Source organism: Heterocephalus glaber, unplaced genomic scaffold, assembly GCF_053883595.1.
Source record: "Heterocephalus glaber isolate CG9 unplaced genomic scaffold, H.glaber_assembly_v1.0 deba00001606, whole genome shotgun sequence".
Taxonomy (NCBI): domain Eukaryota; kingdom Metazoa; phylum Chordata; class Mammalia; order Rodentia; family Bathyergidae; genus Heterocephalus; species Heterocephalus glaber.
Window position 1 is genome coordinate 41,079,386 of NW_028258377.1, and position 22,815 is coordinate 41,102,200.

The 22,815-nt window shown below is 49.2% G+C and overlaps 1 protein-coding gene and 2 pseudogenes across 1 annotated transcript; 2 read left to right on the plus strand and 1 right to left on the minus strand.

The window, feature by feature from the left end:
• Positions 1 to 1,708: 1,708 nt before the first annotated feature.
• On the minus strand, positions 1,709 to 2,765 carry LOC101710369 (olfactory receptor 1f45-like; annotated as a pseudogene).
• A 7,944-nt stretch (positions 2,766 to 10,709) lies between these two features.
• LOC101710725 (olfactory receptor 1f45-like) lies at positions 10,710 to 16,221 on the plus strand. Its single transcript, XM_013077398.2, has 2 exons — positions 10,710 to 10,755; positions 15,293 to 16,221. The coding sequence occupies exons 1-2, from the start codon at positions 10,710 to 10,712 to the stop codon at positions 16,219 to 16,221; spliced, it is 975 nt and encodes a 324-aa protein (XP_012932852.2).
• Positions 16,222 to 16,857: 636 nt separating this feature from the next.
• On the plus strand, positions 16,858 to 20,283 carry LOC147823032 (olfactory receptor 1f45-like; annotated as a pseudogene).
• The last annotated feature ends 2,532 nt before the right edge of the window (positions 20,284 to 22,815 follow it).

Below are 22,815 nucleotides of genomic sequence, written 5' to 3' on the forward strand. Positions count from 1 at the left end.
TGTAGATTTAGGAATAAACACATATAATGAGGTAACTTGGAGATAGGACTCAATTCTAAACATAAAATTGGCTTACATTTCATATACATGTTATACACAGAGACAAGGCAATTGTACTAAGCCCCTTCTCGAATCTCAAATGCTTTCGCTGAGTTTCCGCTTAAATGAAACTGATGAGTCAGAAAGTACAAGAAGTTTGTCCCGTGCAGTCAGGTTCCTGCTGGCACCACCTGAGTCCTGGAGTCTGGCCTCCAGCCCGGGAGCCCTGTGTGGGTGCTCTGCTGTGTCTGGGGATGGGATTCACGGGTCCGTTGGGGCAAGTGCAAAATTGCTAGAATATTTGTAAAGTCATGTGAAGTGGGGTGTGGCGGTGCACTTCTGTAATCTCGGCATGCTGGCGGCTGAGGCAGAAGGATCCCTGTAACTTCCAGAACAACCTAGGCTACACAGTGAGTTGAAGGCAGGCTTGAACTGCACAGCAAGTCTCTGCAGCAACAAAAAAAAAAAAAAAAAAGAGAGAGAGAGAAAAACAAAGACCTAAAAAGTAAAAACTCACGTGAGTCTTTCATCAGAGAATGAGTAAAGAGCAAAGTGGGATGGAAGTGAGGAGTACATGAGTTATCGAGAAGGGAAACCGGAAGGCCAGCTTGAGAACAAGGCATGCCAGGCTTTCTACCGGAAAGGACGCGTGTCTGGGGTCTCCTGGCTGCTTCCACCTTTTCTGTTAGCACCGTTTACCAGAGTGTGATCAACTCCAGGAGGCTGAAAGCGAGCCCTGTGCAAGAGGCTGTGGGATTCCTGCTGCGGAGATCAAGGCAGGAGCGGAGGGTGAGAGGACTGAGGCAGGCAGGAGCTGCCAGTGAGGCCTCGTTGGCCACGCAAGTGGGGGAAATGGAGAAGGGAGAGAGGAGACAGGCAGGCAGGAAGGCCCACGGGGAGGGCGGCTGAAGTCTGGGCACAGGGCTTTCAGGTGAGCATGCTCTGCACACTGGCAAGGGAATGTGGGAGCTGATCTTCTAGACTAGACGAGGGCTGCACGCATAGGACAGAACAAACCATGGACTTGGAATCAGCAGTCCTGGGTTCCAACTCCAGTTCTGCAATTGATTCCTGTCCTGGTGTCTCTGAGCTGCTTCAGTAACTCGCCACTCTAAGGGAATATCTGTTTCCTTGGGGTCATCTAAACCTGAAGGGAGGCAAAGAGTCCACGGAGAAGAAGAGCTACTCTTTGAAATTTCTGGTACCATCTCCGACCGACACCTGTGCCGAGTAAGAAAACACCAAAAATTCCACGTTGTGTGGGAGGCAGTATGTTGTGTTACAAGCCTGGGCAGGAGGAGGCGTGAACTGACACTGCCACCACCCTTAGTCCCCAGACGGAGAGTCTGGAACACTTTGCAGTCAGTAGTTCCTAGCTGTTCTCCCCACGGCGTGCTGACTTCTCTGTTCGTCAGTCACGAGGGTGGCTGTAACAGCTCTCACCTGAAGCTGCAAAGACCAAGTGAACCTAGGGAGGCTCAGTTCTCAAGTCTTCTGGAATTGAGTAAGACTCGAGTCTTAGTGGATTGTTAGACTGCACCAAAAATGAGTATCCAAATATCCCTGATCTTCAGATGCTCTTAACAGTAAAATGAGTACAATAAAATCTGCAATTTTCATAGCAAACAAATGTTTTTTGGCTAGGAGTACCTGTCAGCCTCAAATTTAAAAGAATGATCTTGATCCCATGTGACTAGTTAGAGGAAGTCGTGAGTGAGTTTGGCAGCAATATGGACCTCACTTTCTTTATAAAAATAAAGAAACACATGATATCATATAGTTCTCAGAGCACTAACATTTTCTAATCCTAGCATCTGAGAATTAGCTTCCTCAGGGCTCCTTTCATGTCCCAATTCCTCAGGCTGTAGATGAAGGGATTGACTAAGGGCGTCACCACTGTGAAGATGACAGAGGCCACCATGTCCTGTACTGAGTAGGAGGACGAAGGGTGCATATAGACCCCCAGAACAGTGCCATAGAAGAGGGAGACCACAGTGAGGTGGGACCCACACGTGGACAAGGCTTTCCTTATCCCCCAGGATGATGACAACTTTAGTATCTTAGAGAAGATGTAGGCGTACGATACAACAACGCATGTGAATGATGTCAGAAATAACATGCTACCTTCAATGAAAACCACCAGCTCATTGATAAAGGTGTCAGAGGAAGAGAGCTTCAGGATAGGGTAGGGGTCACGGAAGAAGTGGTCCATAGTGTTAGAACAAAATTTGAGTTGAACCATGAGCAATGTGTACAAGACAGCACACAGGTTTGTAATGACCCAAGAGAGGGCCACCAGGAGGACACTGAGCCTGGGCCTCATGATCATGGTGTAGTGGAGTGGGCGACAGATGGTCACATAGCGGTCACAGGCCATCACACTCAGGAGGAAGCCGTCCATGTTGATGAAGGTGATGAAGAAGTAGATCTGGGTCATGCACTGTGGGTAGGAGATGGACTTGCTCCCCACTACGTGATTCACCAGCACCTTGGGGACTGTGACCGATGAGAAGCAGATGTCCGCACTGGAGAGGTTGGCCATGAAGAAGTACATGGGCGTATGGAGGTGCGGGTCACAGCTGATGGCCAGGATGATGAGCAGGTTCCCGAGGATGGTGAGCAGGTACATGCACAGGAAGAGCCCGCAGAGAGCCTCCTCCTGCTCCTGCCTCCCAGAGTCCCAAGAGGAGGGATTCTGGGACTGCAGTGTGGTTGTCCCCATCCATGTCTGTGGAGAAGAAAGTATCATCATATCAGAACGTAATGTGCCAACATTTTCTTGGAAAAGATATCATTACATGATTTGGGAAGGTTATTCATTTATTGAGATTTAACTAAAGCAGAATTAACTTACTGAATATTATTGAAAAACCACAGTTAATAAATATGGCTTAATTACTAATGCATACAGTTTTATTAACCCCAGTCCTTTTTACTGAGTATTATATGTGAATACTTTCTTCTACAATATTTAACTTAGTGTAACAACTTATTCTGTAGGTAAACCTACCCAAGATGGTGCAATTAGATTTACCCCAACTTACAGGGCCAATTACACTTAGAGTTCTAAACCAGCCGAGGGGCTTTTTTTGTGTATTGTTTTGTTTAGCTACCATTTACTGAATAAATTATGAAAAGGAATATTGTGTACTAAGGGCCATACAATAACCCTGGAAATTTTATCGGTGACCTTTTATTTTCTCAAGCTTGGAAGACCATGAGCTTTGATACTGCTGCCTCATGGTTGCTCTCAGCATTTTAGTCACCATTAGGACAGCATCACTGTCGCTCAGCACTTTGGTCTAGGTGCCTGAGCCTGGACTGGGGCTGCTGGTGCAGGGTTCCTGCTCCTTGCTGCTGGTCAGAACAGAGGACTTGTGAATCTGCATTCTTCTTGTTCTGGGAGGAACAGTATCTACTGACTAAGAGGAAATTCCTTGGTGCATCCCAAAGATGATCCCAGGGCCACAATTACCTCAGGCAGGGGGTCAGTAAAACATTCTAAATCCGTCCTCTGGGAGAACTCCTGGGAAAAGGACAGGAGCTGCATTCCTTGTGCAAGCAAAGGCCTGAGGAAGGGGAATAGGAAGATGCAGCAGCTGATTCTAATATACAGTGTGCACATCAAGGGAGCAGTGAGTTAAACTAGTGAAATGGAGCCAAGTGCTGAGATGTGAAACTGTTGCAGCTGGATTGATTCTGAGAACCAAATGCTAACCCTAAGTATTAGAAAAAGCTGGAAGCTGCTCAGGATATGCATGGGTGACTTGGAGCATAGAAATCTGGGAGCAACGGAGGGTTAGTAAAATATGTCACCGAGGGGGGGCGGAAGGAGGGAGGGAGAGAGAGAGAGACAGAGAGAGGAGTGTCCCAAGCACTCGACGCTGCTGCTCTGGCCGTCAGTCCAGCTAGGCTATCATAGGGGGCGCAGAGAGAAAGAGGTCACAAGATTGTCCCTGTGCTGGGCCGCTCCGAAGGCCCAACACTGAGCACACCTGCTGATTGTGAGTCTCCACCCCGTGTCCAGTGCCTCCTGCCATCAGGGGGGTCGGTTGCTGGAGGCTCTGCTGTTGCATCCTGGTGTGCACTGCAGCCACTTTCCCTTCTGCGGAACCCGCTGCACCTGGGCACTCATGCCCTGGATCCTCTGACTCCGACGCTTGTCCACCACCTGTCTCCAGGATTTTAACCGCATTTCCCTTGCATTCCTCATGTGGAGAGATGCTCCTACAGCTGCCTTTGACCAGGATCCGAATTGCTGTGACTACACACATCGCCGTCTGCTTTCTTGCATTACTCTCTGTGAGTTGTGCCGGCATGTGACTGTCTGAGCCACCGCAGACATTTGCATCACTGAGTACTTGAACCTGAACCCTGAACACAGGCTGCTGTGTCTCTGGATTCTAGTCCCAGTCACTATCCCTCTGTGGAAGTGGGAATGGCGTCCGAGACCCCCAGTGTGAGACCCTTTATTCTGTGATCACAGAGCACAGTGGACAGTGCAAGCAATGGATGCCCAGGCAGCAGGGGCCAGACCAGGAGGGTCTCGCTGTGTAAGGAGCAGTCCGTCTTTGGGGTGGTGGAGGTACACGTTCTTGGCTCTGGACTTAGGGTCAAGCTTATTAATCACCGGCAATTGATGCTCCTCATACTGCTGAGCGTCCTAGTCTTCCTCCTTTTCTGTTGTTTGTTTCAGTCTTGGAAATGTGCACACTCTGTTCTGCACTGGACAGCACATGCCTAATGAAGAAGGACCCTACATGTCAGAACACAGATGTTTCATTGTTTGAACTTGGTTAGATGCAGTGGGATTTAGTGGGCTTTTTTTTTCAAATGCCAGTGTCTGTGTTTGTGTCCACACGAATCTGCATCCTCAGAGGAAACTGTGCCCTCCCCTGCTTTCCCAGCCCTCTTACCTGGTTGGTGTCTGATGCTGTCAGGTGATTTCAGGAAATCCCCATCCCTGCAGGCTCCTTCTGGGCCCTGGGCGAAGGGACATTCACAGCTGGGGCTGAGAACACAGGGCCATTTCTCACTGGAGCGAACAGCAACCATGAGACCTGTGCCTCTGCTGGGTCAGGCTTGGATGCCTTGGACCAAACAGATCCTCTGTCCCTGGAGATCAAGGTTTCCATGCGGACAGTACCATGTTTCATGGCCCCTAGGCTTGATTCCCCAGATGTCCCCATTAGGGACACATCTTAATTGGTCATTGTTTTCATTCTGTCTGGACACACTCACTGAAGCTGTTTCCAGTTTATGGATTATGAACATGGCTACTATAACCATTGTATACAGACTTCTGTGAACACAACTTGGTATTTTTCCTTGGACAAATGTGTAACAGTATGTTTTATGCAGTGAATTTTATGTCCATTCCATTCATATATTGAGGCCATCACCCCATTGAAGCTGTGTTTGCAAGAAGGGATATAGGAAAAGTAATTAAGGTCAAAGGAAGTCATACAGGTGGGGGCCCTGTCTAACAGGATTCATGTCCATAGGAAGAGAACCCAGAGTTACTGGTATCAGAGGGCTCTTACCATTCCATTGAAGGAATTGGATGGAAAAATTGATGGATGTCAAAGTTTAATGTACTCTTAAGGCCAAAGAAGAAGAAAAAGAAGGACAAACAAAGTGCTCAAGAAGAAATAGTGCTGGGAAAATCAGTGCTCTGTAGAGTGAGTGTGGCCAGCTAAAGTAGGACAGGAAGTACACTCTGCAGGGTGGGCTGGGGAGAGGACTCGCAGCAGCTGGGAGGTTAATGACCACCGTCCTCTATATCCTCTTTCTGATACCCTGTTTCCTGGAAAATAAGACGTAGGCAGAAAATAATCAGCCTTGAAAACTAGAGGTCAAAAAGGCCACCTCAATCAGTTTTCCTGGCCTTCCCTGGCTTACCGAGCAGCCACTGAGCAAGAGAATTGTGGTGGCAGGGAGGGCAGGGACAGGCTGGTGGGGGCTGGCATTTTTGACCTCTAGTTTCCGAGGCTGATTATTTTCTGCCTACATCTTATTTTCAGGCACAAAAGGTATCACATCTAAGCTGTCCCCCCAAAGCCAACTTGATCTTGTGCCAAAAGCTTGGCATCATGTGCAGAGCTGGGGAGCTGTTCTGCCCTGGTGTCCTGAATCCCTGAGGTTAGCAAGTCTCCGTGATTGACAGGCCAGGCCCAACTGCCCAGGTCTTTGCTGTGCTCCAGTCTCCTCCCTCCCTTCCTCCCTTCCTTCTTTCCTCCCCCTCCCACCCCCATAGTTCCCACTGCCTTTCGGCTCAACCATGGAGGAAAAATCATGTGGAGACTTAGGAAGGTGATCATCTGCACTTCAGGAAGAGAGCCCTCAGCTTGAACAGAGTGACTCAGTACCTCAATCATGGACTTCCAGTCCCTGAAGCATGAAAAATAAACTTGTGTTGTTGACATCATCCATTCCATGGAGTTTTGTTACTGCAGCCTGAGCTGACCAATATAGAAGTAGAGATTTCCTTTATAAAGAAACAGCTAGATCTTTTGCAAAGTAGCCACACCACCTTACATTCTTACCAGAATTGGCTCATTCCTCTGCATAATTTTCAATGAAATTTTTAATTTCCTGAATATCTGTTTCAATGTTTCATGAATTCCACTTCATTCCCATGTTAGACATTCATAGTTTCCATCACTGTCCTAAGCTCCATCTCTATACTTATGTGTGAAATTATTTCTGATTTGATTTTTCCTAGAGCGTCGTTCATCTGCTTTGTTACTTCCACTGTTACCACTTCAGAGCGTCCAGGTGGTCGGCTTTCAAACTGTTCCACATCATTGCTTCCTGGGTTTGCCTTTGGTGAGCTGGAAGCCTGGGGTTCTATCTTGTTTAAGTGTCTTCTCATTTTCTCTTTTTTTAGTTTAATTCCTGGGTTGATGCATATAAATTGCTATGGCAAGTTGCTTTATTACTAGTATTTAGAACCCTTTGGAAATGACTACATCTCAGAGACATCTTCTAGGTATAGCTGGCTTTTGGGTTTTGAGCTGTTACAAGACCCTACCTCTTAAATTGATTGGGAATGAAAAGTTGCTGCCTATTTGGCCTAGCCCCTGGTTCTTTGGCACTGGAAGACTGTATTTGATCCTTAGGCAACCTCAGCCTTGGCATACCAGGAAGGACAACTGATTAGCACAATTTTGTCACCTTGGCTAACAAAGTACAATCAGCACTAGTACAGTACAATCAGCATCAAACACGACCTAGAAAATGACAAACTGTGATAACTATTGATTTGCTACCTTTAACCATATTAACTATATTTGTGGTTATATAACAAAATATAAAACAAACCAGAAAATTGTATACAGTAAATATGCCCTCAAGGTGGTGATTTTACCCTCATGGGAGAAAATTTTAAAGGGCTTAGGGGGAAAAATGGAGAAATAGAACAAGAGGAATAGGATAGAAGGAAGGCTGGATGACAAAAGAAGATTACACAAACTTTGGGAAGTTGTTGAAGAAGCCAGGAAGAAAAGAGAGAAGGAAGAAATATAAACAATAACAGAACAGAAAAACAGCAACAACCACAAAACATGAGGAGCACCCGGAGCGGGGACAGACGACCTGGGGGTTGTGGTGGCCATGGGGAAGACAGGGCCACCAACCTGGCCTCCTGCTGCTGGACTGCTGGACACCACCACCGTCCAGGCCACGAGGAGGCTGCAGAATGGGGCGGGGTGAGAGAACAGCCCGCAGCACTGCCAAGGTCCAGCCTGCACCTGGGGACCTGGGCCCTTCGCAAGCCCCTGCTGCCTATGGAGACACTGCAGACTGCACAGGCAGCTCCTGACCTTTGCCACCCAGACTGGGCCTGAAGTTTGTGGCAGAACTCACAGGGAACCCATGCAAGTCCACCTCAGGCTGGGCCCGATCCCAGCCAGGCCTCTGGCTCTTGTGTGCGGGTGACCCACGCACATCCGGTGACACCACAGACAGACTGGAGGGATGACCTTTCCACTGCTCCAGGTCAAGGTGAGAGGAACTGGACCTGAGATCAAGAAGGGGGCGATCACCACGTCTGTCCTTAATGTGGACTGTGTTTTGTAGCTCTAAGGATGCTGTCGCATGGTGAAATGCATTGTAGGTGTTCAGGATGCGAACCTTTTGTATGTTGATAGATTTCCCTGACCTTAAGATGTCTGCTATATATAATAGCTACCTTCTTCTTCTCTTAATACCCTTCTTCCCACCTAAACCCAGTTCCAAGATGGCTCCTTTCCCACCCACACTGGCCTGCTCCTTTCCATAATACCCTGCTCACCACCTAAAACCCAACCCCAAGATGGCTTCTCCCACCAAAAGACAACCTTCTTCCCAACATGCTCCTTTTCCCACCAAACGAGTAACCTGATACTTGCTCTCTTCCTAGTAACTAGTGATGTCACAGGCTCCTCTAATCCCCGGTCATGCACCTTTCAATCCTTCCAGTCCCTAACCATCACATCCCCAAATCCCACCCTAGCTCCCATAAAAGCTCTCCCTACACTGCTGCACTCCTTTGTTCAAAAACAGCCTGGCAGATTGTCCTTGCAATAAAGGCTTGTTGTCATTCTGGTCTGGTCTTGGTTTTCAGCTCTTTTACCTGACATATCTGGTGTCAATACCCAGGAGGTAGGCGGTCAATTAATTGATGATCCCCTGAGGGTCGGGGTCGATTGGCCTTTCGGCCCTCTCCTCTGGACCACATCTGCTGAGCCAGAACCTTCTCGGGGGTCTCTGCCTTTGCCATTGCTGACCCTACACATCCACACCGGTCATCAATCTCCAGATGAGTGGGGAGTTCAGCCTCCTTCTCCTCGTGTCCTCTGTTTCATTTTCATTCTCTCCCCCCGGGGTCTTCTCAAAAATCCAAGCACTTGGTCAGAGAGACCCCTTGGCTGCTGGGTCCAGGACCGTGCCCCTGGGGGATGCCCCATTGGCTTGGCTCCACTCGTTCTCTCCCTCTGGAGACTTGCTTGGGGTTTGTCAAAAGGATGAGGATGCTCTTCCCTTTTGCTCTTCTCCTAGGGAGCTGCCTCCTCCTCCCCTGGGAGGCAACAATCCAAACCCCACCTCTCAATGCCCCTAGGCTGCCTCCTGTCACAACTCAGGGCCCTTGGATTGTTAGGACCAGACTTTAAACCAAAGAGACTCATTTTCTATTGTAATCAGGTTTGGCCTCAATACAAATTAGATAATGGGTCTCATTGGCCTGAAAATGGCACTTTCGATTTTAACATACTGAGCAATTTATGCAATTTCTGTCGACGCAATGGCAAATGGTCAGAAATCCCCTACCTACAAGCCTTCTTCTATCTACACTCTCGCCTCTCTCTCTCTGTCAAAGCTGTTTGCCCTCTCAGATACTTCTAGCCCAAATTTCATGGTGCACCCCTCCCAACTCTGACACATTTGATCCTGCCAATCACTCACTGCTCACGCTACCCCACCCTATAACCTGGCCAGCTCTTCTTCCATCTCCTCTCGTGCTTCTTCAACTTCACTATCTTGTGACCCTCCCTCATCTCCACCATCTTGCACTTCCCAGCCCCCCCAACACCCACCTTCACCCCCACACTCCCCACCCCACACCCATTCTCACTACCCCACCCTCCCAGCATCAGCCCTAGCCACACAGATGCCTCACTGAGAGGTCACTGGGACAGAGGACATTGTTAGAGTACCTGTTCTCTTCTCTTTCTCTGATCTTTCTCAAATTGAAAAATGCTTAGGCTCTTTCTTCTCCAACCCTGATGTCTATATTAAAGAATTCCACTCCCTTACTCAGTCCTATGATATGACCCGGCGAGATATCTACACAATTCTCTCCACCACTCTCTCCCCAGAAGAGCGCCAGAGGGTCTGGAGGGCAGCCCAGGCAGCAGCAGATGCTTTCCATGCCACAGACCCGACCAAGCTAGTGGGCACACAGGCAGTACCAGATACCCAACCTGGCTGGACTTGCCAGGATGATGACCCAGGCAGGGACCTCTGGGACTATATGATTGTCTGTCTTATAGAAGGCTTAAAGAGGATTTCCCAAAAGATAGTTGATTTGACAAAATCAGAGAGATAACTCAGATACCCCAAGAAAATCCTGTGCAGCTTCTTTCCTGATTGACCCATGCTCTCTAAAAATACACCAAAATTGATCCTATATCTCAGGCAGGCACAGTTGTTAACACTCATTTTATTTCACAGTCTGTCCTTGACATTAGGAAAAAAACTTAAAAGGGTCAAGGAGGGCCCCCAGGTCACACAAAACAAGTTCCTCAATATCACCTTTAAGGTGTTCAATAACCATGAGGAACAGGCAAAACAACAAAAAGTGGCTAATTATCAGATGCTGGCAGCAGCCCTACAGGGTAAACCACAATCCTACAAGAGGACATTCACTCATGATGGGCCTCCCAGGGCCTGCTTTAAATGTGATCAAACTGGGCACTGGGCTAAAGAATGCCCCAATCCCAAGCCACTGCCTGGCCCTTGTCCTAACTGCAAACAGACGGGGTCACTGGAGGGTTGACTGTCCCCATTGCCGAAAAGGTAAGAGGCCATCCCCTCCTCAAGCCCAGGCAGCAGGTATGGAGACATCTCTGTCTGAGCTCATTGGCCTGGCAATGGAGGATTGACAGTGCCCAGGGTCGTCTGCGGCCCCCATGGCCATCACTTCCAACGAGCCCAGAATAACTGTCAGCCTCTCAGGTAAGCCTATTTCATTCTTGCTTGACACGGGGGCTACATACTCGGCCTTACCACAGTACTCAGGCCCAACTTGTCCCTCCACAGTAATCATCCATGGGGGTTCAAGGGATGCCTTCAAACCCACTAATTACTCCACCCCTAGCTTGTTCCCTGTTAGGCAGCACATTTTCACATAGTTTCTTGGTTATTCCTAGTTCTCCTACCCCCATTTTAGGGAGGGACATTCTAGCTAAATTGAGGGCCTCACTCATTCTCCACCCAACCAATTCAGACCCTACCAGTGTCCTGCTGCTCCTGGCTGCCCCCCTGACTGACTCAATCCTCAACCTGACCTCATCTTCTTCCAAGGCACCTTATACTGACCACTCGGTCTGGGACTCCTCTAACCCTTTTGTTGATAAACATCACCCTCCCATTCAGATCTCTCTGAAGGATGTCACTCAATTCTCAAACATCCCACAATACTCTATGGCCTTAAGACACCTAAAAGGACTAAAGTCTATAATCACTGGCCTAATCAATAAGGGCCTACTCAGACGACCTCATTCCCCCTACAACACTCCTATCCTTCCAGTCCTGAAAATGAATGGCTCCTACAGGTTGGTACAGGACCTGAAGGCCATCAATTCCACATCCTATACACCCTGTTGTTCCCAACCCCTACACTCTGCTATCCCACATCCCCTTCTTATGCCAGTTCATGGTTCTTGACCTCAAAGATGCCTTTTTCACCATCGCCTTGCACCCCAACTCACAAGACCTCTTTGCATTTACATGGACTGGCCCTGATACAGGACACTCTCAACAACTTACTTGGACAGTTCTCCCACAGGGCTTTCCGGATAGTCCACACCTCTTTGGACAGGCCTTGGCTGCTGATCTCTTAAAATTAAAACTGTCTCCCTCTAAGCTATTTCAATACGTAGATGACTTGCTTTTGTGCAGTCCCACTCTTGAACTCTCCCAACAACACATGGCCAGACTGCTCAACTTCTTGTGCAAAAAGAGATACAGGGTCTCGAGGGAAAAGGCCTAACTCTCTCAAGCTGCAGTACAATATCTTGGGGTTAAGATCTCATATCAATAACGAGAGATCACCTTAGACTGGAAAAAGCTTATTTGGGACCTTTTGGTCCCTTCCTCCAAAGCTGAGATTCTGTCTTTCCTGGGGCTTGTGGATAGCCAATTTCAGTCTACTTGCTAAAACCCTGTATGAGGCTTCAAGGGAGACCCAAATGAACCTATAGATGGCACATCCATCACGGGACCATTTCTCGAACTTCAGGCTGCTAGGGTGTGGAGCACCCACCATGGGGCAGCTCCTGACCTGGATGATACAAAGCGTGAATGGGGAGGATGGGTCTGCTTCTGTTTCTTCAGAGGACTCCAAGCTTCGTCTTCACCTTGGATGTCATGTGTGGCTTCCAGCGCAGACTCTTTGGCTTCCAGTGTGGATTCTTAGCCCCTCAGCCTAGACTCTTTAGCCTCCCTCACAGACCCTTCTGCCTCCTGATACTGACTGGCATGGCGCACTGCAGTGAGCTCCAGACCTTCGACTAAATCCCTCAGTCTCCAGTGTGCAGACGGACCCTCTGCACTCTTCTTCATCGGACTCTGGGTGAACACTGTAAGCCAACCTTGGAAATTCATGTGTATTTGTATGTCTTGTATTACAGCTGTTTCTCTAGTAAATACTGACCGATACAGGAGCCAAATGCTCCAGATTGTGCAGCAGGTATTTGCATAAGAACTGAGTTTCTATCAATGCTACGTTTCCAGTCCACACAGAATACAGTAATGCACAATTAACATGGGTCCTCCTGAGGACTTTTGAGGAACCGACCCTCAGCACCCAGAGTAGCAGTGGTCTGCAGGGAAATCTCCATCTCTGGGGAAATAGCCAGGGAGGATCTATTTGTTTGCCCCTAATTATCCAGACTTGGCCCAGGAGAGCCTCTCCTGCCCCTGAGAGAAAAGGCCCCACTGTCTCAGCCCAGCTTCGATTTCCCCACATCCTGACAGACCAGCACAGAGTGGGCAGAGAGAAGAGCACCTAACAGCGTCAGAGAGCACCCAGGTAAGAAGGGGTGGGAGCAGGTGAGGCTGAGCCACCTCCAGCGGCAGAATGGCAGACTGACATCTGGAAAGACAGCCATGAAATCCCTCTGCATATAATGAAGCTCAAAGGGGCAACATCTCTTGGTCTGGCGTGAACAAGCCTTTCTCTGGGAGGACGTGCTGTCCATGCAGGAGCAGCGAGTGTGATTCTGACTTGGAAGTAGGAAATAGGGTGTGGGTGAGGAAGGAGACAATGGGGCTTGGCTGACCTAGGAGTAGGGCCTGCAGGCTATGGCTCAGCTTGGCCAGAAGCTCAGACCCAGGAGCCTACATTCCCAGAACCAAAGAGAGACTCCTGCACCAACCATGCAGGACCCTCCTGCTCTGCCCCTAGTCCCCAGCTTGGCACCAGTACCTTCTTTATATCATTCATGATACTCTGTGAGCACAGTGGCTCCATGGAAGCCATTCAGAGCCCCACAGAGGGATGGTGACCTGCACAGGAATCCAGAGACTGAGCAGCCTTTGCTTAGGGAGAACACAAACACGCAGTGATGCAGACATGGCAGGTGGCTCACACACAGTCACACACTGCGTGACTCAGAGATTCATGCATGACAGCAGACATCAGCATGTTGAAGTCACACAAACTAAAGGGGATGACCAAAGGAGTGGTAAGAGCATCTCTCCCTGCCTGGAAATCTGAATCAAAGTCCAGAAGATGGGGGAGTATCCAATGAGAGTAAGAGGAAGGAAGTACAGGATCTACCATGTTGCAGCAGATTCCTGCAGAACCTCAGCCTGCTGGGCCCTGAGCTAGGAACCATGAACCGTGCATGGAGTGGTGCTATGGTCCCCGGTAACTCACCATACCAAGGCCACCCCACTTCTCATAGAGACACTATCACTAGAGAGTGCAGGAGAATTTGAGCTGGGTGTTCTCCATATTCGACCTTAGAAGCATTTCCAGCACAACGGAACAAATGCCCTCGACAGCCTGTTTCTCCTCGTTGTCTCGCTTTCCCTCTGGGAACCTGCGTGCTGTGAACATTAGACCGTTGACATCCGGAGGCTAGGATGCTCTCTTCTTTCTCTTCATGACGGAACCCACCACAGCCTCCCCAACCCTCAGCTTGGAAGTTCTCCTTCACCTGTGCCTCATCACGAACTCCTCTAGTTGGTCCTGATGCTGCTCCGCCTGCTTGGCTTCTGGGAGCTGACCCAGGTTGAAACGATGTCACATCTCAGTGCTTTGCTGGGCTTAATTTCACTAATTTACCTCTCACAGAGGCAGTCACCTCGTCCCCATTACATGGACAAAGGATGGTCGAAAACCGTGGTGAATATTTTTTGAATATTTCAAAGCTGTGTTACATCTTAAGACAAAATGCCACGAATTATGGGATAAATGTGTTGGAAGCAAGGGGGTACTCTGAGTACTTAGGAATAATGGCAATGTGTCTTTTACTGTACTCATCTTCTAGTTTGGACATTCACTGTAATTTTGATCACTGCACATGTCCTGTAAGCAGTGTTTTCCGATGATTCCCTACAGCGTGCTCTGCTGAGACAGCCAGGCCTCCTCACAAGGGGGCTCCCTCTTTCCTTTCTCTTTCCCGCCAGTTTTGAGCTCCAATGATGCATCCTCTGATGCATCCTCTGATTTCCTCTTCAGACACCAGGAATTTCTTTGGGAACATTGCATTCATAAGGTTTCCCTGACTTCTCTCTGGCATACTGGGTTCTTCTGGGCTTATCTTTTCTATGTGCTCCTTATCAATCAGTACACATCTTCCACCCCAGAACAAAAGCATCCAGCTACAGCAGTATCCACCTGTTCTTCAGACAGGCAGCAAGGAGGAGGCCACTGTACCCTGCAACCAGAATGCAGGGTGGGTCCCCAGACCATGGCTGTGAGCTGTGGCAGCAGTGCCTTAGCTGCAGGTAAAATGCTGGGGAAAACATGAGGTGGGTTTACAAAACCATGGGTAGCCCACATTCTGAGAAAACGAAGAAGCCACAGACTAAATGTGCCTGTTCATCAAGTGCTGCTGAGTAAAGACGATTCCACTTGGGTAAATTTTCAACCAATTTTAATTAAAACAGATCAGGCACATGCAACCCTCAGCCCACAGGTTGCATGCATGCCTGGACAGTGAGTAATGTGGGCCCCCCAGACTGGAAACTAACACTGCTGTGTGAGATTTGGTGGTGTTTTTCATGACAAGATTGCCCAGTGCTGGAAGGACTGTGCTTTCTAGGGGACGGCACAGTGCAGTGCTGGCTCTCCCTCCTGTGCCCACCACAGTCATTTAGTTAAATGCAACCGTATCAGCTGAGACGTGATGTGTGTCTGTGTGATTGACAGGTACAGTGCAATCACCGGAAGTAGCATTCCAACCTACCTAGGCTTGTGTGAGCCTGTGCAGCAGGTGATGGCACACAACGCTCTAAAATGATGACACTTTCTTCCCCACAGACAGGCATGGGGACAACCACACTGCAGTCCCAGAATTCCTCCTCTTGGGACTCTCTGGGAGGCAGGAGCAGGAGGAGGCTCTCTGCAGGCTCTTCCTGTGCATGTACCTGCTCACCATCCTCGGGAACCTGCTCATCATCCTGGCCATCAGCTGTGACCCGCACCTCCATACGCCCATGTACTTCTTCATGGCCAACCTCTCCAGTGTGGACATCTGCTTCTCATCGGTCACAGTCCCCAAGGTGCTGGTGAATCACGTAGTGGGGAGCAAGTTCATCTCCTACCCACAGTGCATGACCCAGATCTACTTCTTCATCACCTTCATCAACATGGACGGCTTCCTCCTGAGTGCGATGGCCTGTGACCACTATGTGGCCATCTGTCTCCCACTCCACTACACCATGATCATGAGGCCCAGGCTCAGTGTCCTCCTGGTGGCCCTCTCTTGGGTCATTACAAACCTGTGTGCTGTCTTGTACACATTGCTCATGGTTCAACTCAAAATTTGTTCTAACACTATGGACCACTTCTTCCGTGACCCCTACCCTATCCTGAAGCTCTCTTGCTCTGGCACCTTAGTCAATGACCTGATGACCTTCATTGAGGGTGGGGTGATATTTCTGACACCATTTACATGCATTGTTGTTTTATACACCTACATCTTCTCTAAAGTGCTGAAGTTGCCATCATCACATGGGATAAGGAAAGCCCCGTCCGCGTGTGGGTCCCACCTCACTGTGGTCTCCCTCTTCTATGGGGCAATCCTGGGGGTCTATATGCACCCTTCATCCTCCTTCTCCATGCAAGACATGGTGGCCTCTGTCATCTTCACAGTGGTGACACCCTTAGTTAATCCCTTTATCTACAGCCTGAGGAATCGGGACAAGAAAGCAGCCCTGAGGAAGCTAATTCTCAGATCCCAGAATTAGTGCCCTTTAGAGCTCAGTGGTGCTGGACATCATACATTAAGTTTTCATAGAAACAGAGAAATAAGAACCCAAATGAGGCTAATACCCCTGGCTCTTCCTTCTAATTAGTGACATGCGATCATGGTCCATTTGTAAATTAGTGGATGACAGGTCCTCAGAGTTACAAAACCAGTAAATTCTCTATGAAATGGGCTGATTGCAAGACAGTCACTTTACAGACAAGGAAAATGGAGAATCAGAGATACTTAGATTTCCTTCATTTTGGGTACAACTCACAGCCCCATGAGACACCAGCCATCACACTGATCTAGGAATTTCAGAAGTCTTTGGAGCTGGCTACCCTGAGTCAGAGAAGTGGACGCTACTCCTACCCTGGTAACTGACTCATTCAAAAGGTTAACTTATCTAGGGCTATATAAGTAGTAGCTGTTAATTACAGAATGGTCCAATCTCTCCCTTCTCTTGCCATGTTAGGTCCTTCTTCTTCCGACCCAGACTTCAGTCCTCCCCTGCCTCACTCATCTGAACTTACTTGGATGACCGCACACCAACCTAACTTCTGATGTTTTGTGAGTCAGCATGGGTTCAGGTTATTGAGGGGTGACAGGAAGTTACAGACAGCAGCTCTCCTGAACCATGGAAGTGGTTGTATGCCTTCAGGTTTGGATGGGCTGCAGAAAACAGAGTACCCTCAAAGTTGATGCCTTCAGAGTTTGTGTAGCTCCTTAGGGACATGGAGACGTACATTAACTGTGGATTTGGGTTTGGGAAACAGGACTTCTGATTCCAAGACCACAGTTTGTTCTGCTGTATGGGGCCCAAGTTCACACCTCTTCCTATCCATGAAGGAGAACCAACAAGGTCAGTTCCCACCTTGTCCTACTCAGTACTGACAAGGTCAGTTCCCACCTGCTTTTACTGGTGTCCAGAGCATCATCGCCTGAATCCCCAGTGATCACACTTCACGTGCCCTCCCCCCACTGGCCTTCCTGCCCATCAGTGCTCCCTGCCCTGTTCCCTCCGATCTCCGGGCCAGTCAGTGCTCACGTTCCTCAGCATCAGCTCCTTCCTGACTGGGTTCTGCCACTCACCAACCCCTACCGTGATCCCATGGCCTCCTGCCTCTCCCTGTGCATCTCTGTGCTGAGCACAGGCTCAGTTTAAGGCTCCTAAGGCACTCATTGCACCCTGGCAGCCAATCCTAACAGAAAAATGGAGGAGGCCAGGAGAAACCCACACAGGACGGTGGGTTCAAGCAGAAAGCTTGCATCTCTTGGCCTCTTGCTGGCCTGTATCCAATCTTCTTCTCATTGACTGAAGCATTTCTCACATCCACCACATTCTCTCCAAGTCTTAAGGCTTGCCTGATTTTTTTTCCCCATTAAGTTGATTGGTACATTTTAGGTATGAAATACAGTTACATTCATCATTGGGATCCTGTACCTTTACAAGAATATCTTGGTTCTTATTTTTCCCCTTCCCCTGCCCTCCCTTCACCCCCTCCACCCTTCCCTATTTGCAAAGATTTTGTTTCTATTTTTTCCCTTTTCTCATATTTTTTCTTTTCCCTTCTTTCCTTTCCACTACCCCTCCCACTTCCCCTGCTCCTTTAGATGTTGACTTCCTGTTACACAATATCAATTACACATGTTTTAAATTACAATATCAAAATCTAGGAGACATTACCACAGATTTTACAGAATTTAAAAGGATATAGAAAGCATATTACAAAAATCTGTTTTGAAATAAATTGGACAACTTCTAAGAAGTACCTTGGAAGACAAATTAATGAAACTAACTCTGGAGGAAATATAAAATTTGAATAGCACCTATTAAAGAAAGTATATTCCTAGCTTGAAAACCTACCTACAACGACACTTGGTTGATTTGTAAAAATTCTATCAAGTGTACATTTGTCTTCAGTCCTTCATGAATCTCATGCCTAGACACGGTGGAGCACAACACAGGGCTCTTGGAGCTGAGCATGGACTCCTGGGGACACTGTGGTGCCAGCAGGAACCCAACTACATGGGACAGATTTTACGTACTTTCTGCCTGGTCCGATTTATTTTAGATGAGGTTCAGTGCGATGTTTCAATAAAGCAACATGGAGGAAGTCTTGCTGCTAAGGTTACGAGACTTATTTCGTCCCCATCCTAGTCTTCCCTGCATTACCCACATGTGCACACATCTCTCCCACCATCCTTACACTACCCTCAGTTGGAGAAAGAGCCACAGGTTATGCTAAAGGGACATCCTAAAGTGCTCAGCAGACTTTTTGCTCTCCTGAAAAACCATGTATTAAGGAATAACTGGTAGGTGAGTGTCATGGGTGAAGGAAACCACAATACTGCGTACTCCCCAGGTGCACACTGAGGCCCCAAGCCGAGGAAGAGCGGGCAAGATCACATGGCCAGCTGCTGGGGAGGGCGCAGGGGCCTCCTCACACTGGTGGCCAAAACCAGAACAGCCTCGCAGAGGTTCATGCACAGAACTGAGTGCCACTGTCAGAGGCTTCTGGCCGGTAGCGCCACCGCTGGCCTTTGTCCGCTGGGAGGCTGGAATGTTTCCGGCCGGTCCTTTCACACTAGGCTCCGCCTCCTCAGCCATCAGTGCTTGGAGACCAGGGCCCAATCCCCTCCCTGCCCCTTACAGTTGGCACACGACGAGGAGGGCCTGTCTGGGGCCGGCGACTCTGCCCTGGGTACGAGTCTAGAACGGACCAGACTCCGCTCTGTAGCATGACAGCTGAGGGCACAGGCTCCGGAGCCAGACCACGCTGGCTTCAAAGTCCCTTTTCCCACTTCCTACTGTGGGGTCTGGACCAAGGACTCACTCTGAGCCTCAGCCATTTAACTGAGAAATGGGGTAACAAAGTCCCTCTTTGGGGGGGGAGGGTGAAGAATTCGTGCATGGAAAGAGCTCAGTGCGACGGCTCTCATGTCCCTACTAAAAAGCGGTCACTATTCCAGCAGACGACCCTGCTCGCTTGTCTCATTGCGAATGAACTTGGATCTGTTTCTGGACTCGAAGCACCTCAGGGCCCTGCTGGCGTCTAACTGTCCCTTGTCATGGTGCGGCACAGTAGCTCGCTGAGCTGAGGGGAGATGTCCAGGGGCTGGAGAACGAGACGGGACTCGGCAAGGTCCTCCTGCAGGGCATCACCAGGGACCCGGGGCAGCAGCAAGTCCTCTTCTGGCTCTTCCTGTGCATGTGCCTGGTCACCGCTGCCGGGAACACACTCACCATCCTGGGCATCGCCTCGGACACCCGCCTGCACACGCCCATGTACTCCTTCCTCTCCAGGCTCTCCTTTGTGGACATCTGCTTCACCACCAGCCTGATCCCCGAGCTCCTGGTCAGCCATGTGGTGGCGTGAGGACCATGTCTACCCCTCCTGCGTGACTCAGATGTACTTCCTCATCTCCTTCACCAACGTGGACGCCTGTCTGCTGGCCGCCGTGGCGCTGGACCGGTACGTGGCCGTCTGCAACCCCCCGCAATGCTGCACCACCATCACAGCCCAGCTCTGCGGGACCCTGGCAGCTCTGCTGTGGGCCTGCTCCACCCTCTTCGCCCCGGTGCAGTATTCCTCAGGCACAGGCTCGCCTTCCCGCCCGGGAGATCCCACACTGCTTCTGCGACGCTGACCTGCCCATGGAGATCCCCTGCTCGGACACGCGAGGCAATCAGCACGTGTTCCTGGGGGCTGTGGTCTTGTTCGTGGTCCCCTGCGTGTTCATCATGGTCGCCTATATCCACATCGCCCCAGCAGCCCTCCACATCCCATCCTCCTCGGGGAAGCGCATGGCATTCTCCACCTGCAGCTCCCACCTGTCTGTGGTCGCCTTGTCCTACAAGACCGTCCTGGGGATCTACATACGACCCCCAGACTCCTTCTCGGCCAAGGACACCATGGCAGCCCAGTGGCACCACCTCAGCCCAGTGGCAGCCATCATGCAAACTGCCGTGACCCCCACCCACACTGAACCCCTTCATCTACAGCCTGACATGAAGGAGGCTGTGAGAAGACTCTTCGGCAGAGGCTCCAAGGCCTCCTAGTGCTGAGTGCCAGGCGGTGCCTGGAGGGGTGCAGCAGGAGGAAAGGGGCCTGGACTCCAAAACCACCTCCTCCACACAGCCCTGCAGACTGTATGTGGTGGAGGGGGACGAAACCAGAAATCAGAAGAGGATTTCACTGCTCTTGGAAGAGAGCATTAGAACAGACACTAGTACAATATGCCTCGGAATCCATTTGAGTGTGAGGTAACAGAAAATCCCTGTTATACTGGAGCAAGACAGGCATTTAAGCCCACCACAGTGGCATACACCTGAAACTCAGGTACCTGGGAGTGTGAGGTAGGAAGACTGCAAGTTCAAGGCCAACGCAGTGACTCAGTGAGACCCTGGCTCAAAATAAAATGAAGGGGATTCTGGGGATGCAGCTCAGCGGTAGAGCGCTTGGCTTGCCTCTCAGGTACTGGATTCAATCCCCAGTACCAAGAAAAGAACCCAAATCAGAAATGAGGCTGCTTCCCAGTCTCTCCTCCACCGTCCATAGAGTGTGAGGCTCTCTCTCTAAGTCAGTAAGGCGGCTTCCTGGCCCAGCCACCTTACCCCATCCAGTGAGGGAAGGAAGGACAAGGGCCCACTCTATCCAAGGCCTTCCCGAAAGCCCAGGTAGCATCTCGGCCTCACCGATCTACAGCCATCCACCTGCAAACAGCCTGGGAGAAGCAGTTTGCTTTCTGCAGGGTTTTTTGTTGTGTTGCTTTCATGTCTTGCTGTTGTTTGTTCATCTGTTTGTTAAGGTTAGACACATCACCACCTGCAAAGACGCAGGAATTCTCTTAGAAAGGAAGGGGAGGAAGTAGGTGGTGGACAGACAAGTAGCCGGCATGCCGCGGTACCCAAGACTTGGGCTGCCACGTTAGCAAAAGTGAAGGCACATTATCATGCTTAGAATAAGCCTGTTTCGTACACTCATTCGCTCTGGGCTGATCATGTGATGAGGGACAAACCACCAGTGGGCTCTACAGTCTCAAGGCTACAGAATCCGAGGACAAGTCCCCAGAGTCTTACATGTCAGAATGAGGTTCCTCTGGGTGGAACAAAGCAGTATGAAGAAAAGTGAACAGGGAGATTTTGTGGTGTTCACTTTTTGGGAGACATTAATTTTTTTTAGAGAGGAGTAGATTTCATTTGGGATTTTTTTTCTCTCCATAGGAACACAGTGTGGGAAAACATTTCTATCATTCCAACTTTGCTCTGGGGCCCTGGGATTTTGCTCAGTGGTTTCGCCGCCTGCTGCACAAGCACAATGACCAGAGTTCGATCCCCGGTACCCCCCCCCCCACACAAAAAAAGAATAAACAGTACAAACTTTGCTCATTATAATATTGATATATATGCATGTTAAAATAAAGAGCCAAATATTCTAAATGTAATGAAGAAAACAACAAAGCATTCTAGTAAAATATCCACGTTAAGAATTAAGATATCGGACCCACGATTTAGCTCAGTGGTTTCACCACCTGCCTTGAAAGCGCAAGGAACCGAGTTCGATCCCTGGTACCACACACACACACAAAGAATTAAGATATATCATGTACAGGTAAAATTCTATGTGATGAATGTGATCACTATGTATATCTAAATTGTACCCATAAACTTAATTAACAATTTAAAAAGTCAATGCTCTAGTCAAATAGCAAATGTTAAAAAAGAGCTTTGTGGAACACTCACTTTCAGGTTCAATACCAAGGGCTCAATCAACACAATTATATTTTGAAGTAGCTGGTTCAGCGTTTGTATTCATCATGCCTTTTTATTTTCTGTATCTTCTTACATATGGACATGGAGGGCCTCTATGGTGGGAGAGAGATCTGCCCCACTTCTTAGCTAATTCCTGGAGACAGCAGACAACTGAACCAGGATGGTACCTGTCGCATGCAAACTAACCAGTCTGGAAGGCAGACAGCCTCCTCCACCCGCCTGTTACACTCTGGTCCAATAATCCCAGGCCAAGCCCACCCTAGGCCCATTCGAGGGCCCCCAGGGACAGTGCCTGTGTCCTAGAGCTCGCTAATATCATTCAAACCAGCCAGGCCTGGCCCCGTGTTACCTGCCTGTCTTCTTCCTAGCTGCACAGACCACAGTAAGGACCCTGACCCGTGTGTCCCTCTTGCTCCCTGTATTTCCTGAGCCCCAGGTGCCGCATGGGGAACCCCGTGGTCCTACATGGCTTGTCTGTCCCTCCCGTCACTCGGGATGCATGAACAGAAAAGCTCCTTCCTTGTCAGTAGTCATTTCTGTGTCTTCAAGTCTCCCCATACCTGGTTAACACAGATCCTGGGCATGTTTTCTTAAAGAAAAATTCTCTACAGAAAAATAGAAAATAAAACAGATAAAAATACTAACGAACAAATAGGAAGGTAAATGAAAGACCAAGACGAAACCCTTTTCGAGATAAATATGAAGAGGTTATTGCACTCACACATACACAGCAAATGAAAAGTGGGCAAAGTTACGGTGGGAGAAATGGGCAGTAATCCCATGACCTGCGCGTCATCAGCACAGAAATACAAAGTACAT

Coding starts and splice junctions, on each gene's coding strand:
- LOC101710725 (XM_013077398.2), top strand. CDS start 10,710: ATGGCCATCACTTCCAACGAGCCCAGAATAACTGTCAGCCTCTCAG. Junction 10,756..15,292: donor AATAACTGTCAGCCTCTCAG/GTAAGCCTATTT, acceptor TCTTCCCCACAG/ACAGGCATGGGGACAACCAC.